This window comes from Falco punctatus (assembly GCF_963210335.1).
Source record: "Falco punctatus genome assembly, chromosome: 1".
Taxonomy (NCBI): domain Eukaryota; kingdom Metazoa; phylum Chordata; class Aves; order Falconiformes; family Falconidae; genus Falco; species Falco punctatus.
The window spans coordinates 79,665,538-79,682,518 of NC_137580.1; the positions used below are offsets into that span (position 1 = coordinate 79,665,538).

Below are 16,981 nucleotides of genomic sequence, written 5' to 3' on the forward strand. Positions count from 1 at the left end.
GGCAGATGGAGTTGTCCACTCCGAGCTATAGATGCTGAGCAGTGTAACTGACAAAGTTGCTGTCAAAAGCTCTTTTTGGTACCTGAGAGAGGAAGGAATGGCCAGAAGCAGAGAAAAGCAATCCAGGAGAAAGATAAGGCTTTAGTGGGATGGAGTTTCTGCAATGTCTGGAATGTGGAATTGGATCACTGTAATGAACAGAATGTGTTCTGTCCCCCCTCAATTATTTCTGAATCGTTTCTCTGAATACAAGTACACAGGGGAATGCAAGAAAGGGAAGACAAATACTTAGTTGATATGTGGACACTGTTAGTGGTAGTCTGAACTGAACAGACTAGTGTTCTGGGACACTAGTAACTACCAGTAATTACTGGAAGAGTAAAAATTCTTCTAGTTTGCTTAGTATCCTAGATCTTACAAAAAGTAAATAAAAATCAGTGGACAATAGAAGAGGAAAGGGGCTACTTGTATTTGCAAGATTGAAATGTGCATGTTAACACTTGCTTTCTGGGAATTTTCTTTGAGCAGAGTTACCATCTGGAACCTATATTCTGTTCCAAGGATTGCAGAGCCTGTGTGGCTTAATATGATGTCCAGCACCCTGGAAAAGAACCAGCTATGCCAGCGTTTTCTTAAAGAATTTACATTTCTGATAGAACAGATCAACAAAAATCAGTAAGCTTCCCTCTGCCCCTTTTTTCTTAAAAAAAAAAGATTGTGCGCTTCCCAGTACACGTGGATATGTTAAAGCACTTAATGGAATATTTTTTTGCTGGTGTTACTTTGGTCATATTCTTTTTCCTAGATTCTTTGCTGCTTTGTTAACAGCAGTGCTGACATATCATCTGGCTTGGGTCCCAACAGTAATGCCGGTCGACCATCCTCCCATAAAGGCCTTCTCCGAGAAGCGTACATCACAGTCTGTGAACATGCTGGCAAAATCCCATCCATACAACCCTCTCTGGGCACAGCTTGGTCAGTAGGAAATGAGAAGCTTCAGATTTCTCTTTAACGGGCACCTTTCTGCACCCACTCCTCTTACCTAAGAGCTGCTTGTGATCCAGACCACATTTGCTGATGTACCTTGCTGCCAGCTGTGCAGAGCTACCAACAGGTGTCTGGGCCTGCTTAAATGGAGCATTTGGAGGCCTGTTTGCATAGCCCGAGTACTCTGCTTTTTTCCTTGATGCCTTGTTGTTCTCCTCTGTTAAACTGTCTGATTAAATAACTTGGTATAGAAGTACTGAGCCTGTGCAAGTGCTGTGTATGATCTAAGCAGTTTAGGAAGTGTAAGAGGGGAGCAGACTGGATTGAGGGGGGTTCTCTGAGCCCTGGAGGCCCTTTGTAGTTGCAGCTGCCTTGGCTGTCTCCTTTTACCTTTCTCACGGAGCTAGGACAGACACCAGGGCAACAGAGTAGAAGTCTGGCACTTCCATTCATGCACAGTTATGTGAGTGGGCTTGGGCCAAATTTTTATTCTATGCCCAGCTCCTCAGGCTGTTCTCTGACAAATATCTTACAGCTTTTAAGTTATCTTGATACAGGGGATTAAATAACTGCATGTCAAAGGAGTAGGTGAGTGAGAGCTGGGAGAATAATGCTGCCAGTGGTAAATTCTTGAAAATTCCTCCTCCTCCTCTTGGCAGCAGCTGTGAGTCTGACATCAGATTGGCCTTAACTGTTACACTGTATTGCCATGTAAAGTAACGCACATGCACACTAAAGCAATGTTTTTACACCATGCTACTAGTTGTGTTTCTTGCTAATTGTTATGTTTGTTGTTCTCAGCAGTCTTTGTGAAACTGATGTGAAACAATGGCCGTGTAGTTGTAGTAGGAGTGTTTCCTGTTTCAGGATGTCTTTTAAAATGTTATGCAAAGGAGTAGTGGATTAGGCTCGGAGGGGAAAATGCAAGCTTGCTCAGGGTGTTGAGGATGGAGCCAGGCCTGGGGTTATAAAAACCAGCTGGGCTGGAGGCGTAGTGTCAGCAGTAGCTCTTGTGGTCGCTCCCAGGAGTCACCACTGGTGACTAGTCAAGAATCTGTTTCTCTTCTCGCCTTCCCAGGCCGTATGTTGCTACCAGCATTGGCCTAGCCAAGGTCTGGGTGCCTGAACTCAAAATGCTTTCTAGTTTTGTCTTGTTCTTACAAAGCCATTATTAGGTGTTCGCAGTAACTAGTAATGAAAGTGAGATGTTGCCCTCTGCTGGTTTCCTTCTTTAAAAAGATGGGGGGCGGGGAATATAAAATGGGAATTACTTTTTATCACGGGAGTGATTTTGACGTACCTGTCTCTCCACCTTCAGACCTATGTTTTCATTGCACATTATGTATCAATTAGAATTACATACTGATATAACTGTAAGTACTACTGTCAGGAAGACATAATGCTGTCTCTCTTAAGCATCAGCTTCAATCTAATGGTCTTAACAGTAGGCATTAGCATGTTTTGAAGACCACAATTTTGACTTTGTGCTGTCTTATTAATAGTGGGTTTATATAAAGTCAATTGTGCAAATGAACATGAAGTCTGAATCTGATTTCCATAGCAACTGTGCTCAACTCGAAATGGGAAGATCTCTCTTTACTTTTCTTTCCAAACTGCTAGTCCTTGTGGCCCAGCGGGCATTGAGGTTAATTCCAGCGTAGTAATTGGAAGCCCATTTTCCGTTACTGAGGAATGAATTTGCTGGCATGTTAGGCTCTGGGGCTAGTTGCAAGGGTGTTGATGCTACCACACAGCAGCCTCTGCAGCGCATCACTGGCATCATGGGAGATGGCAGACCTTGGCAGGGGAGACAGTGAGAGCAGTGGAATTACTGTCTCATTGATCCTTGTTTTGCAGGAATGGAGTCAGGAGCCTTATTCCTTTTATGCCCAGACTCCTCTTTGACATACAGAACATAAATGTGTTGTTTTGTTCGTGGGTGTGTCCTGTTTTAGTCTGCTCATGTTGAAACCAGCGGTCCCCTTGCCCTTAGTAAAAACCTTCTTGGAGGTCTGATCCTGACTTTAATTTAGTGTTGCTTCTTGAGGTCTAAAACAAAATCCTGGTAGCAAACTTGGTCCAGAACATTTGAGCAGCCAAGCAAAGACTTGGCATCTAAAGCAGTCTGGTAGGTTAACAGGTAGCTGGTGAAGCCTCAAGGCAGGGAAGCCTGCTTTCAAGGTGAACACTTACAGTGGCTAAACAAAATTGAGCTTTTGGTGGTTGTCCCCCATCTGCTGGTGTTGTCTGCCAGAGTTTGGTTAGACAGAGACTATTTAGTGGGTGCTTCTAATGGATGTTAGGTGAAGACAGCTGGGTGAAGTTAGGCTGGTAATTGACATTTCTTGAGTTAACCCATCTTGATTTGACAGAGCATGTGAATGTTCCTGTACTGGCTATCTATCTATGCTTACTTCTCCCAGGACTTCTGGAGTAGAAACCCTTCAGCTGATGGAGGATTATAGGCAGCTGGAAGATAGTTACCACTCTCCCAAACAAATATGTTGAAAGTAGGATATGTATGGCACTAGTTCTGTTCAAAAAGCAGTTCTTCATGATGAATGAGCTAGCAAATAAGCAGTTCCTGGCGGGGATTCAGATTGTTCTAGTACCTACCTTTCATATTACAGTTGTATTTTAAGTAGTGAATATATTTTCTAGTTCTCCGCCATCCCCTGCCATGTTAGCAAGGTTGATTCCAAGTACACAGAAGTACACATGCCTTGCACGTAAGGTACTTACATGCCTCTTTTTTTCGGAACCTCATTTATTAAGCTAATATTGAATCCTTTTTTGCTTCTTTTCATAACGTAATCCTGAAAAATCTAATTCAGATTTTATCTGTATGAAAATTCCTGTGTTTAACAGAAAAAGTGACTGCAATAAAACAGAATAACTTTGTGAAAGAACATGAGTAGAAAAAAACCTGTACCTGGCTTCAGAGTTTAGCTTGATCTGTATTCCTCTTCACACCCTGTTCTGTCAATTTCCAAGTGATAGTATCTTATAAGCATAGTGTAAATAAAAACCTTAGTGGCTTTGAACAGAAAGAAATGGAGCAATGGCAGCTAATCCCTCCCAAAACCCTTCTGGACAAAAGCCAGGTATAAGAAGTGCTAAGGGACTTGTTTTATTATTCTTTGTTTTAAATTCTTATGAACTTACTGTGAAAGAAATTAGCTGTCTGATTTATGTCCATAGTAAATGCTCTTTCAAAATGTGTTGAATTTAAACGGTATAGCTTTTATTGCAACCAAACATAAGCATGTGAAATTTTTGTTTTCCTGTATAGGCGATCTCTACGGTGCCATAGGCTCTCCAGTTAGATTGACTCGAACTGTTATTGTTGGGAAACGCAAGGAGTTGGTGCAGCGCTTGCTCTATGTTCTAACTTATTTCATTCGGTGCTCTGAGCTGCAGGAAAATCAGCTGACATGGAGTGAGAAGGCTGGGGAAGGAGAGCAGGTGCTAAATGGAAGCAAGATCACAACTGCACTGGAAAAGGGAGAGGTAGAGGAGTCTGATTATGTGGTTGTCACTGTTAAAAATGAGCCTGCTCTTGTGCCTCCAATCCTACCTCCAAAGAATGATGGAAGTAAGAACAGTGGTATTGCAGAGTGGGTACATGACCCAGAAAGCACTCGTGCTATCCCAGCCTCCTCAAAAGAAAAGAGGGAAGCAATAGGAAAGGCCAGTCAGAACTCTGAAATGTCTGTTGATTGTCTAACTAGCAGTTTCCATAAAGGAGCAGCTGATGGGAGGAAAAGAACAGTCACTGATACAGGAATCGTATCCTACCACTTTGAAGAGCCATCTAAATTGGAGGATTTAATGGATATGAAGAAAAACAAGAACCAGAATGAGAGAAGAGTGGAAAAGCAGTTGTCTAGTAGGTCATCTGCGTTACCTTGTCCTGAAAGGTCTGGCCACAGGAGTTCACACTTTGAAAAGGTCACCTTTCAGATTGGAAGCTCTGCGTCACCAGAGTCAGACTTAGAAACTCATAGAAGGGAAATGGAAGAAAATCTGAAGGCATTAAAAAAAAATCCAGAGGTGATACATTGTGCCTCAAGTCCCACAAATCTGGCTGTGGATGCTTCCCAGAATCGAAAGGAAAGTTCTGAAGCTGCCTTTATACACTTCAGTAAACATAATGTTTGTTACGCACAAATCCCACCTCGTGAGGGGAAGGAGGGTATACTTAACCAACATACAGAAAGTAAAGGAACTGAAACAAACTTAGCGAACATGGTATCTAGTGAACCAGTTTTGCCCACAGATAATATAGAAACTGTAAAATTGCCAAGACTGAAAGAAACTAGAACTTTATGCTCTGGCAATCTGGAGAACTGTTCCCCTGGCTGCATAGAAGTAGGTTCTGCTATCAAACAGGATTCCCCTAAAGTAGGTGCTGAAGATGTCCCCTATGGGGATGCTGGAAGGAAAACCCCCTTCAGAGCTGAAGGGGACATTCCAAGGAACGAGAGTTCAGACAGTGCTCTTGGAGCCAGCGATGAAGAAGGTGATTGTTGTATCCCTGATGAAGTGCATCACGATAACGTCAGCAAAAGACTGGAAGAGTTTGCAGAAGTGGAACTTCCTTTACCAAGGTAAAGAAGTTTAATTTAGAACTAAATGCGAGTCGAAAGCTGTTGCTACTTTAGAGAAGTTTCAGTGTTTAAAGTGGGAAATCCTCTGGGATCTTGACTAAATTCCTTGCAAACCAATCTGTAACAGACACTGGTGTGGTTAGGGTTCTTGTAAACAGGCTTGGCAAAAAGAAAACAAGACAGAGCAGATTTAGGTAGTGAAGCTTTGTGACAAAAGTGTTCTTCAAATGTCTAATAGAGAATGATCAAACTCTTATAACCGCCTGCAATGTTTAATGTAGACAGAACTTCTGAGAACAAGCAAAATTTTGCTTAAACTGGTAACTGTTTAGATTTGACGTACTTGGCAAATCAAAACAGATTTGAAATAAATAAGGGCACCCTGTTGGAAGACTTTTGAGCTTTACAGCTGGTGCATGTGGAGCTTGCTGATGCTTAAGGTAGGTGGAAAGAGTTTACTACTTCGGCTGCGTTGGAGAAAGCTCAAATTCAGCAAATCTGTTAGCTGCAGAATAGGGAGCTCATATGTACCAGAAGCTCTAATACTTTTGCCTGTTTACTGTATGTTGAGTACAATTGGTGATTGTTACTTGCAGTAGAAGCAGGGGTGATAAACCAGTTTTGCATTCAGGTAAAATCTGAACGCAGTTTGTCAAGCAAGAATCTTACCTGCTTTGTATTTCTTGTATTTCAGGTCAAGTACAATCAGCAGTCAGTGTGTGAAAAATTTTGGAAGATCACTTCTAGGTGGTTACTGTCATACGTATATACCTGATCTAGTGCTGCATGGAATAAATAATGATGAGAAACTTAGGCAGTGTCTACTAGCAGACCTACTTCATGCAATGCATGTGAGTTAAAGAACCGTTCTGAGTTACAGTAGGAGTTGTGATATCACTGACATCTACAGAAGCAGGTCCTTTGAGTAGGTTTTGTTCTATGTGATTGTTCTTAACAGCCACACCTGAAGTGTTCCTTCTTGAAAGGTGTAAGCCCTGAATTCATTGTGTGCAGAGCCAGTTCACGCAAGAATTTACTTGCTCCTGCCTTCTCGTGTGTGCTTTCTTTCATACTCTCTTAAGGCTTATCTTCGAAGGCAAACACAAGGAAAATTGTTGGCAACTTCAAGCTGCAAACTGCTTCTCTTTTTTCAGCCACAATAGCAGACAGAGTTACCTAGATTTCACAAAAATGATATGAAAGTTGAAACATCTTATTTTGCCACTTAGTGGCATCCATTGCAAGGGAGATGAAGTCTTGTGGAGGCTGATGTTACACTAGACTGTAGCAGAAATGACTGACTACAGAAAGTAATTGTTTATAGGTAAGGACTGTGCCGTGATCTTGCTCGAGGTACTTGTAAATTATAGAATTCATTTATAACCTTTCACTAAAGTAACTGTGTGACCTTAGTATGCAATTTTAAATGTTTATCTAGTAATTAACACCTTGAAAGTAATTAAGAATCATCCTGATGGAATGAGTTCATGTGCTATCCAAAACAGTGATGTGTGTATAACTTCTTTAAACATCATCAGATGGATCTAATGCAATGCTGTCTCTTCATGCATACCCTGCCTCGATTCTCATAGTGAAGTCCCGCACGTATCTCTGAAACATTAAATATACTTTCACCATCACTGGATCAGTATCATTATTACTCTTTTCAGTTTTCATTACTTCTTTTTGGAAGAAACTCACCTTTTCAGGGAAGATGGAATACCTGGAGAAAAGAATTATTGGAATAGTGATTTTGAAGCACTAATTAAAATTAAATGCCTTGATCAAATTGGCAGTTAAGACTTACACGGTGTGACTGCATGTAAACTGTCACTGAAGTTGGTATTGTAATATTTGAGATGCCTTTGGCTTCCTAGTGGACAAAAACATTGATTGGATCACTTTCTTGTTCCCTGCTTCAGTATGAATAAAAGTGGAACCTCAAACTAAATTGTAGAAATGTATCTGGAAGTGCCACGTCATGTTTGTAATTTTCTATCTGTTGCAGCATCCAGTGCTAGATGAGCCCATAGCAGAAGCAGTCTGCATTATTGCAGACACAGATAAATGGAACGTACAAGTAGCTACAAGCCAGAGGAAGATGATGGACAATATGAAGCTAGGCAAGGATGTTTTGGTTTCAAGTCAAGTATCCAGTTTATTGCAGTCTATTTTACAGCTTTACAAACTCAACATCCCAGCTGACTTTGTAAGTATTTCTTTACTGAAGATTGAAGCTAATGAAAATTGTTTAGCTTAGGTAGCAAGTGCAGAGTTTTGTATGCCATGTTGCTATACCAATAAACAAACGCCTGTAATAATGCAGAGCTGGGACAACGTACTTAAAAGAATGCATGGTACGGTCCTAAAACAGTATCCTGTTGCATCTGTGACTTACATCTAATAGATCAAAGTTAACTATTCCGAAGTACATAGGCCAAAACAAGTTCTTTAGGCAATTTTAGCATGGTCCTCATCTGTTTACAGTTAGGATTCTTAAATCTGGCTTTTATTTTTTTGTTTGTATAATTTCTACACTCCTCTACTGTTTGTTGTTGAAGCGCCTATCTCCCCAAGCCTGTTTCTAGCATACAGCTTTCTGTTCTTGGGCTTTCTCTCCCACCCCATGCAGTGGATGCTGCTTCTCTCGCCTCCCCAAATAATTGCTTGTGTGTTTACTTGTTATAGACATATTTTAGCCAACCCTGTCAGCAGGTGCTGTCTTGGATAGCCGTGCTGCTGCCTCCCTAGGATGGCTGGGAGGAGGCTGAAAGCTGCTAACCCTTGGGGCAGGGGGGGTTACTTTGTCGTATTGCATACTCCCTGTCCCACAGCATCCTTCCCTGTCCTCGGTAGGAGTGGAATTCATCAGAGCAAATCACCAATAATGGGTTTGCTGATTACAGCAGTATTACCCACAAGTCTAACAGTGGTAATTATAATAGGGTTTAGTACAGAATTGTAGGTGAGGGGAGATGGGACGCTTTTTTTCAGGAGTCACCCCTTTCTCAATTAACAGAATTGGTCTGTCCTTCAGCAGAAAACATCGAGAAACTTTGCAGGAAGCCTGTGTAACGGCTGTGCTAGCAGATGGAAGAGGAAGATAGAGCTAAACACTAACAGCTGTAAATAGTATTAGTTGGCATTGTTTTGGATAAAATTATTGATACTGAATACACTTAAGTTTTTGAAGTCAAGTGCTAGGCAAAATACATGTTGTAAATGTTGTTTCTGCTTTCTTTTGAGCATCAGAAAATAGGCAACTTTGGTTAAAATTATATCCTAACATTTGCACAGTAATACCTTCAAATGTGGGCATTTTTTAACTGAATAGCTGGTTCTGCAGCTGAGGTGCTCTTCCCAGTGTTGTCTTGAGGTTTGTGTATGCCATTTCTGTATGCTTTGTGTGGTGTGGGAGGGGTTTGGTGCTAGAATGTTTTTCAGGCGTTTTTTTTATTTCCTTTTTCTCACAAAAAGGAACACTGAAGTGACAGTGCTAGTAGCTTGTAAATTTTCAATCATAAACGTTAGAGATACTTTGATCCTTCTGTTGGTGGATTTTACAGCTCTTTGCTAAAGCAGAGCCATCAGTGTGTGGAAGTGAAGTGTTCCACTAAACTCTAGGGGAAGAAGTGTGACTTTTTCGTTGTACTGATTCTATTGATCTAAATTTTGGCAAAAACGTACATACTAATATTGATCAGAGAGGAGCTTAATGCAGCATGTTTGAAGTTTCCTTTAGGAGTGCACGTTTCTTTACATGCAGTTACTGTTCAGATGAGTAAATTGAGTAAAATGAGAAAATGAGTAAAAAAAAAAACCACAAAACCCAACTTTGGACCAAATGAAAGGCGAGTGGTGTTGTCTTTGTTGTGGCACTTCAGACTGGTAGCCATACCGCAGAGGGCTTTGCAGTGTGCCAGGGTGAGAGGGAAGGGATGATAGCAACTGCTGCATATCAGCAATACATCAAAAGTTTTAACTGCACCTTTAAACTCATTTTAAGCTACTCTTCTATTTTTAGAAGTGACTTGACTTACACCACCACCACTGCCACCCCCCATTTAGTCAATGAGAGAAGCTGTGGAGGAAGCTAACATTAAAAAACCCAAAGCTGTGCACATTTTGAATAAAATGGATCGATGTAGCGAGCTTATGGAAAATGTCTTTTCTTTATGGGCATTCATGAGTAGATAATATTAAGTAAAGAATCTTTTTTAGAGAGAAATCTCTTCTAGTGGCATTCTTCCTTACTTGCTGCCTCACAACTACAAAAATAATTCATTATATATTAGCACAAGTACTGGAATTTAGATATATTGAATTGCTGCTTTGTGGATCAGCTGCATGCTGCCCTGAACCACTGCAGAGCTGCTCATAAGCTGTTGCATTAGGGCTACCGGTAACAGAAAAATCGTGTTTCCCTCGTGCCTAGAATCAGAAGGGTTATAACAACTTGAGTGAAAACTTGCCTGAAGCAAATAGATCCAAATTGCTCTCAGAAAGCTTTTGCCTTTCCTCCACTGGTGGCAGTGATGTTATTCTAGTACTATGTTGGATGCTTTTTAAAATGCCTCTTGATCTTCCATGAATAAGACCCGGTATAAGCTCAGAGAATCATTAAAAATCATCTTGCTCCCAAACATCAGAAAAATACATGGTAGGCTACCTATAAACATTTGTCTTTTTTTCCCTCATTTTTTAATTGACAAAACTGGTTTCACAGGATCTTTTTTCTAATAGTTATGGTTTCCATTCAACTTAAGTACATTGGGCGATGGCCTGAAGCTGTTTGCAGGTACTGTTTGTAATTGCTGTCTCTGCTGGGTGACTGTGCAGTTGATAATGTGAGGTTCTACATGCACTCCCTGCTTTCATCTCCTGGAGTTTGGAGAGCTGAACTAATTTAACTTTTTTTTTTTGAAGTGGCCATCCCAGTGGAAAGAAGGAATATGACAAATTGAATATACCTTTTGTCCTAGAACAAAATACCTGATAAGACATCCTACCTACTGGTCTTGTCTTACCAAAATAAACCCTCTCCCTTTGAAACAAAGGTTCACCTGCTCTCCTGCAGTTGGTGTATGAGAAATTACCATGCATCATATGACATATTTAAAAATAATTTGAATTTCTAGCATGCTGCTGCTGAAAGAAAAGGGGAGTGATTAAACTGGTGTTTCAACTTGAACTATTACCTTTTGGCAAGCAGTGTCAAATGCTTAAGCAATTTTAAACTGGAAGTGCCTAGGATTAATAAAAACAAATGCCTAAAAGGGATTTGTAACTAGCTTATACAGTAAAGCAGTGGAAAAAAAGAGCTATAATTTTTATGATGATGAAGATAATGGTGTCTTCCACTTCTTGAATCTTAGTTTCTTGAATGGCAGAGTTCTAGAGCTAGAGTACTAATTTTAGAAGCTATTATCTAAACTGAGTCTTTCAGAAAAAATGGTACTGACCAAGACATCTTGATCCAAGTATTCTGGTTTGATCCGTAGTAAGATGTCTTTGGTGTCTTTGAACCTGGTTAAAACATCTAGAGTCAGCAGAAACGCTGTGGCTGACTTGAGTGGAAAATGCACATGCAGTAAGTGCAACAAACTTGCTGCCCAGGAAGGCTGGAATGCCCCAGTCCTACCAGGGGGTTCCCCTTCGAGGGAGTAGTGTAGCTGTTCGATGTTGCTAGTACAGCTGTAACGAAGCAAACTGCCTCTTCTGGATTTTAGAGCAGAGATTTAATTTGAAAGATGCTCTAGCTAAGATAAAAACTAAAATGATGTGCTTGCATTTCTGTAAAACTTGCATGCGATTGCTAAAGCTGTTCTGAGGTTTTTGGTCTGTATTTACAGTGCATAATGCATCTTGAGGATAGACTACAAGAGATGTATCTCAAAAGCAAAATGCTTTCAGAGTATCTGCGAGGACATACAAGAGTGCATGTAAAAGAACTAGGAATTGTATTGGGGTGAGTATTGCAGGTATCTGTTTTAACCAATGGCCAAACTTGAGGCAGTTTATCTTCCTTTGCAGTTTCTGAATGTTGACATCTTGTTCCCACAATGACGTGTTTGCTTCTTCATATTCAGCACTCTCCTCTTTCGTGTACTTAATAAAGTGTAAAAATGGGTTCTACTGAGCCATCTGAAAATCAGGAGGCGGCACATTTCTACATGAAGAACAAATTACTTGTCATTCTTATATCTTCTGAATGAAGAAAGTTTGGATTTTGGTCATTAGGAGGTTCTCCGTGCATTCCTATGCACTCTTTCTGTCTTGATCTCCTTAATGAAAACTTCATCCCAACAAATACTTGAGAATTTTTGGAACGTTAGGTGGTGCAGTTGTATCTCGAACAAAAAGGAGTTCTCAAAAAGCAGGTGTCCTGTTTGGCAGCTGTCTTCTAATAATAGTACTTGACTGGTGTACAACCTTCAGGGATGCACCTGCTGACAGCAGAAGAGGGGGAAGGGGGAAGAAGGAAATACACATTTTTAACAGTTGGACTGTATGATCTTAAGGGTCTTTTCCAACCTAAACAGTTCTGGTTCCCAAGATGATTTTTAGCACTGTAGGTAAAACTTAATTTATCTGTATCCAAACTGTTCCAAGATTTCATACTGAGAAATGTAGTTGTAAATAGTGAAACCCTGAAACAGGCACTTTTCTGTGTGTGTGTGCATATACACACGTGTTCTGGCCTCAGAGCAGCTTTACATTTGGAAATGTTTGGAAACGGATTGTTGCATTTGAGAGATGTTCTTGATACTGTTATTGCATAATTAATAATTACAGCTTTTGGTCATTTTTGCTAAGAAAGCACTACTATATGGTGAACTGAGTTATATTCAAAACACGAAATGCAGTTTTCCATAAGCTGACATTTAGTACTTTCTTAAACTGAGCTTATTGGTGCCTACAGACTGGCAAGACTACAAGCTAAGACTTATGGCTGGGCAAATAAATAAAATTTTTTATTTAAACCACAAAATATTATACACCACAAAATGTAATACTGCTATCTTTTGGCTTAAATGGTAGCATACTTCCTAGTTTCAAACACTTTTACTTACCTTTACTGGTATGTTGTCAGTAATGGCAATAAATAATAATTAAACAATGAACTCAGTTATAGCAAGACACTTCCAGTTTCTTTAAAGTGGATGAAAAATATCTTCTTGTTTCTCTTCTTTTGTGAAGGTGACTATATTTTAAAGTCTGTCTTTTTTTTTTTTTTTAATTTCTAGGATTGAATCCAATGACTTGCCTTTGTTGGCTGCTATAGCAAGTACTCATTCCCCATATGTTGCTCAAATACTCTTATAAAAAATCTCAGGATAGTCATTCCCTTAAAGTAAAATAAAGGGAACGGGAATGTTGAATGAAGAACAGAGGTGCCAAACACTGGTAAAGGGGAACGCTGAGGAAAGCAGGTGATGACTGTGTACGTTCTACCACCTTCTGATTCTGATTTCATCTGGATGTTTTGTCGGAGGACTTCAGTTTACATAACATAAAAGGCATTCAGGTTTTTCATACAATCTCACTTCTGACTTAAGAAAATGACTGCATCTTGCATTTTGTTATTGACTTAAGAAAATGACTGCATCTTGCATTTTGTTATTACTCAAAGGACAAAGGTTAACACTATGTGGCAGACCAGGAGCTGCCATCCAAAACGCTGCTCAAAACCATGAAGTAACAGTTTAAAAGAACAAGTGGGTTAGAATGGATTTTGTAATACTACACTTGAGTGTGGTGTGGTGCATGTTTCTTTACTGGGAAGGAGGAGGAGCTGTAAACTATGTATATAGCATTCCTATACACAAGTGTATTAGATGGGACATGATTTTTCTTGTGGAGCATATGTGTGATTTTATATAGTGGAAGTGATGGGCTCAGAACAAGGAACCTGGATTCAGCAGCCAAATGTTTTGTGGGAATAGAGGTGTGTATGAGGTGATGTGACTTTTCCCTTTAAGGGCAAGAAGTTAAGAAAGCTGTGGCTGCTTCTGTTTTAATGAGGAGGCATTCAAATGAGCCCATGGCCAGAATGGAATGGACTTCTGAGATAGGGATTTTGTGGGAAAGCCTTATGGAGTTTCTGCTACAAGTTTACATTTGTTGCTGATGCAACTTTAATAACTCTCAAGTTTCTGTATGACTGTAGTCCTGGGAACTAAACCCGTGTCTTGGTGTCATCAAGTATTGCTATCTCCAAGGAGTAAGAGTTTGACAAACTTCTGTACGATCCCAGTGCTGTTAGCGCATGTCCGTGCGCACTGACACCGAGCGCTTGGCAGCAACTGAAGACAATCTCACTGGGGAAATAAAAGGCAACAACCAACCCCCACCAAACCTTTAGTCAAAAGTGTTAGTTACCACCTTTTCCCAGCTACTAGTTGTCACTCTAAGTAGGAATAAAAGAGGACCATTGTTTGGAGTAAAATAAAATGTAGGGGGCAAACCCCAATATTTGGTATTACTATGAATGTTTGCAGTTACCCTTTTTGATTCTTCAGAAATCTTGAACTATCATCTGGGTGCCTTTCCTTAATAGGTTAACTACTCTGAGACCAGAAACTACTCCACTAGCTGATACTGGCCTTCTCTGTTTCTAGAAATGAAAATAAAATTTTGTATTTTACTGTTTTCATGTGGTTGATAACATGAATGTAAAAAAAACCAAACTTTTTTGCATAAAGCACTGTTAAGCTGGATGTGAAACTATGGACCAGACTGAGGAGAGAACAAAGGATCAAAACAAACATTCTTAAAGAAATGGAAAACTCAATGTTGGACTGTTCTGTTGTGAGCCAGCATGAATAAGGTGTCTGAAACTGTCAGCTTGCAAACAAATTGCTAGCAACACAATAGCTTGGGAATAGCGAATTCTAATAAGAAACTCCTGGTCACCGGTTGTGAGTTCTCCCTGTTGGTGATTACAGATTTTTAACACTGAAGGCACATGCTTTTATTAGAAGTGTTTTTATTTCCTACTACCTTGATGTTTGGACTTTTCTACAGTAAACTTTAAATGATTTGAGATAATGAAATGCGCATATTGTAAGCTGTTTAAATGTCATAGGGGTCTTGATTAACCTTGTGTTGCTTTTTGAGGGTAACAGGTAGACTGGCCTACTGTGAAGAGAGGTTGTTTCCAAGTGGAGGGATAATTAATATTCTGATACAACGCTTCTAAAGCTGTTTCTTATATGCTGTGTTTCTGACCTGACATTCCAGATGTTTCTTTTATCACATTTTCATACTTGTCCCTAATAGTCTGCCTAAAAAGGCTAAATTCTTTCTATGGTTCAGGGTTTTCTCCTACTGCTTATAGTTAAGCAAACTTTTCTTGTCTTTGGTTTGTGAATCCTTCTAGCTGCTGGAAAGTAAACTTACCTCTGCATCTAGCTGTTGGCAGATACCACTCTCTGTTCCACAAGGTTAAGACTAAGTAAGAACCGTAGAGCAAGTCACATAGTCCTAAACTACCCCTGTGATGGAGAATGTTGCGCGTGCATGTATAAGACTATGAAACTGCTTCCCTGGGTGTATATAGAAGTCTTCATGTACTTTCTCTATTTCTTACCAATCTTAAATAGTAGCTGAGCTCATTAAAAGTCAGTTCCAGTTTTCTTAAAGTGTTACTTGGGCTTTTATCTGCACAGACTCTTGACAATTCTTCAAAGAAATATGTGCTAACGTAGAAATACATTTTTGTTATCATAGTGTACTAAGAAAGTCAAAGGTCAGCCAACATTCAGTGATTTCAAAGCTAACACCGTGATCAGTAACACCAGATTTTATTACATGAACTATTAAAAAAAAAAAAAAACTTAATAATCTGCTGTTTGGCCAGACATCAAATTTAACCTATGGGTGGTGTGTGAGCTGATGGTCAAAAGCACTTGGATTTTCTTCAGCCCAGGCTAAAACTTTATAGTTCTTGCTGCTTTCTCTAACATTTTGCTGCTCTTCAGAAATTACATGATGAACTATCCAGTTCTGACAGTTCTGGGTTTGGGGGAAAGAAAATCCAATATGAAAGCTGTTTATTACCTTTAAAAGGCTTTAGTCTAAAGAAAGTTCAATATGTATTTTCCCCTCCACCAAATGTACTACCTCAGTTAACAGGATTCCACCTTCTAGGGCTTTTTTTGACTCCAAGTCTTTAATTTGTTTTTGGTAGCATCTTGCTGTTTGTGTAAATTAGTGTGGCATGACAGGGCAGTAAGTATTTACAGATGTGTTGTTAGACATCTTTAGGGCATGTTACTGTTTTATTTTAATAGGATGAAAAGTGATATGAATGTACAGATGTGTTTAAAATTGATAATGTAGCTTAATTTTCAAATATTCCAAAGTTGTTTTTATCAGTATTATGTAGTTTTTTGTAAACTTAAATACATACTTTCTTGGTTAAGTGGGAGTGCACAGTCTTTTCCAAAATCCCACATAAATGCAGTTTACACAGTGCAATTTAAGGAATGTACGCTTTTTTCAGGCAAGACTAAACCTTCATATGCAGAGGGGAGGAATGAACTGCGAAATTGTATTATTTAATCTGTATGAATTATTTACCCACCCACCCACCCCCAAATACCAAGTTCTAAACATTTTAATTTAAGTAGGTACTCTCTGAACTAGTACATACACCTTTCTTCTGCCCAAAAGAAACATTTGATTCTGTAATTCATGTTTCTAGTGGCATCCTCCGGAGTTACAGATTGATCTTCCCCACTCCCTACTATATACATCTTTACTCTTAAAGTCAAAACCCTTTTCAGACAGACCAATCTTTTGATCTTTTGTATATAAAGTTTACACAAAATGATCGCTTATCCCTCAAGTATAACTTCTACTTCAGTTAACAAGACCCAAATCAAAGTTGAGTCTGAACTGCTGAATATACTCTAGACTTTTATTTTATTTAGGTCAGGTGGGCTAATTTGACGTACATAGCAGGTTTTCCATAGTAGAAAAAAAAATGTGTGTTGCTATTGCATGTTTGGAGAGCATAGGCTTTTTTAGGAATGACTGAATACCAATGTCAAACTACATGAGTTTTTTTCTTATAGTTTTTTTATGTACACTATCATTTTGGTCTATTTCTTTGCGGCATTTGGTGCAATAAACTTTCTGAAATGAATGTAAGTGGTATTTGGTATCTTCCTTTTTTAAGACTTCTGAAATAGCTGTTCTTGTTGTAGCTGAGATCTAATAGCGCATGGACATTCGATAAACCATTAGGGGAGTAAGTAACTGTTCAAGAAGTGTCTTAACGGGAGAGCTTCACGAAATTTCCAACCTGATTGAACACTATCTTGAACGCTTTTTTGGAAGTTTTACCCCACTTATGTGAACAAGTGCTCTTATAGTGT

At 39.4% G+C, this 16,981-nt stretch overlaps 1 protein-coding gene across 5 annotated transcripts in view; it reads left to right on the top strand.

The window, feature by feature from the left end:
* FNIP2 (folliculin interacting protein 2) overlaps nucleotides 1–16,749 on the top strand; it is a 56,909-nt gene extending 40,160 nt beyond the window's left edge. For all 5 annotated transcript variants that reach the window (XM_080377694.1, XM_080377695.1, XM_080377698.1 and 2 more), the window contains 7 exons: nucleotides 529–675; nucleotides 806–975; nucleotides 4,280–5,597; nucleotides 6,292–6,448; nucleotides 7,606–7,806; nucleotides 11,450–11,565; nucleotides 12,845–16,749. In XM_080377694.1, coding sequence (XP_080233820.1) covers nucleotides 529–675; nucleotides 806–975; nucleotides 4,280–5,597; nucleotides 6,292–6,448; nucleotides 7,606–7,806; nucleotides 11,450–11,565; nucleotides 12,845–12,923 — 2,188 coding nt within the window. In that variant the 3' untranslated portion in view covers nucleotides 12,924–16,749. The remainder of the gene's footprint in view (nucleotides 1–528; nucleotides 676–805; nucleotides 976–4,279; nucleotides 5,598–6,291; nucleotides 6,449–7,605; nucleotides 7,807–11,449; nucleotides 11,566–12,844) is intronic.
* The last annotated feature ends 232 nt before the right edge of the window (nucleotides 16,750–16,981 follow it).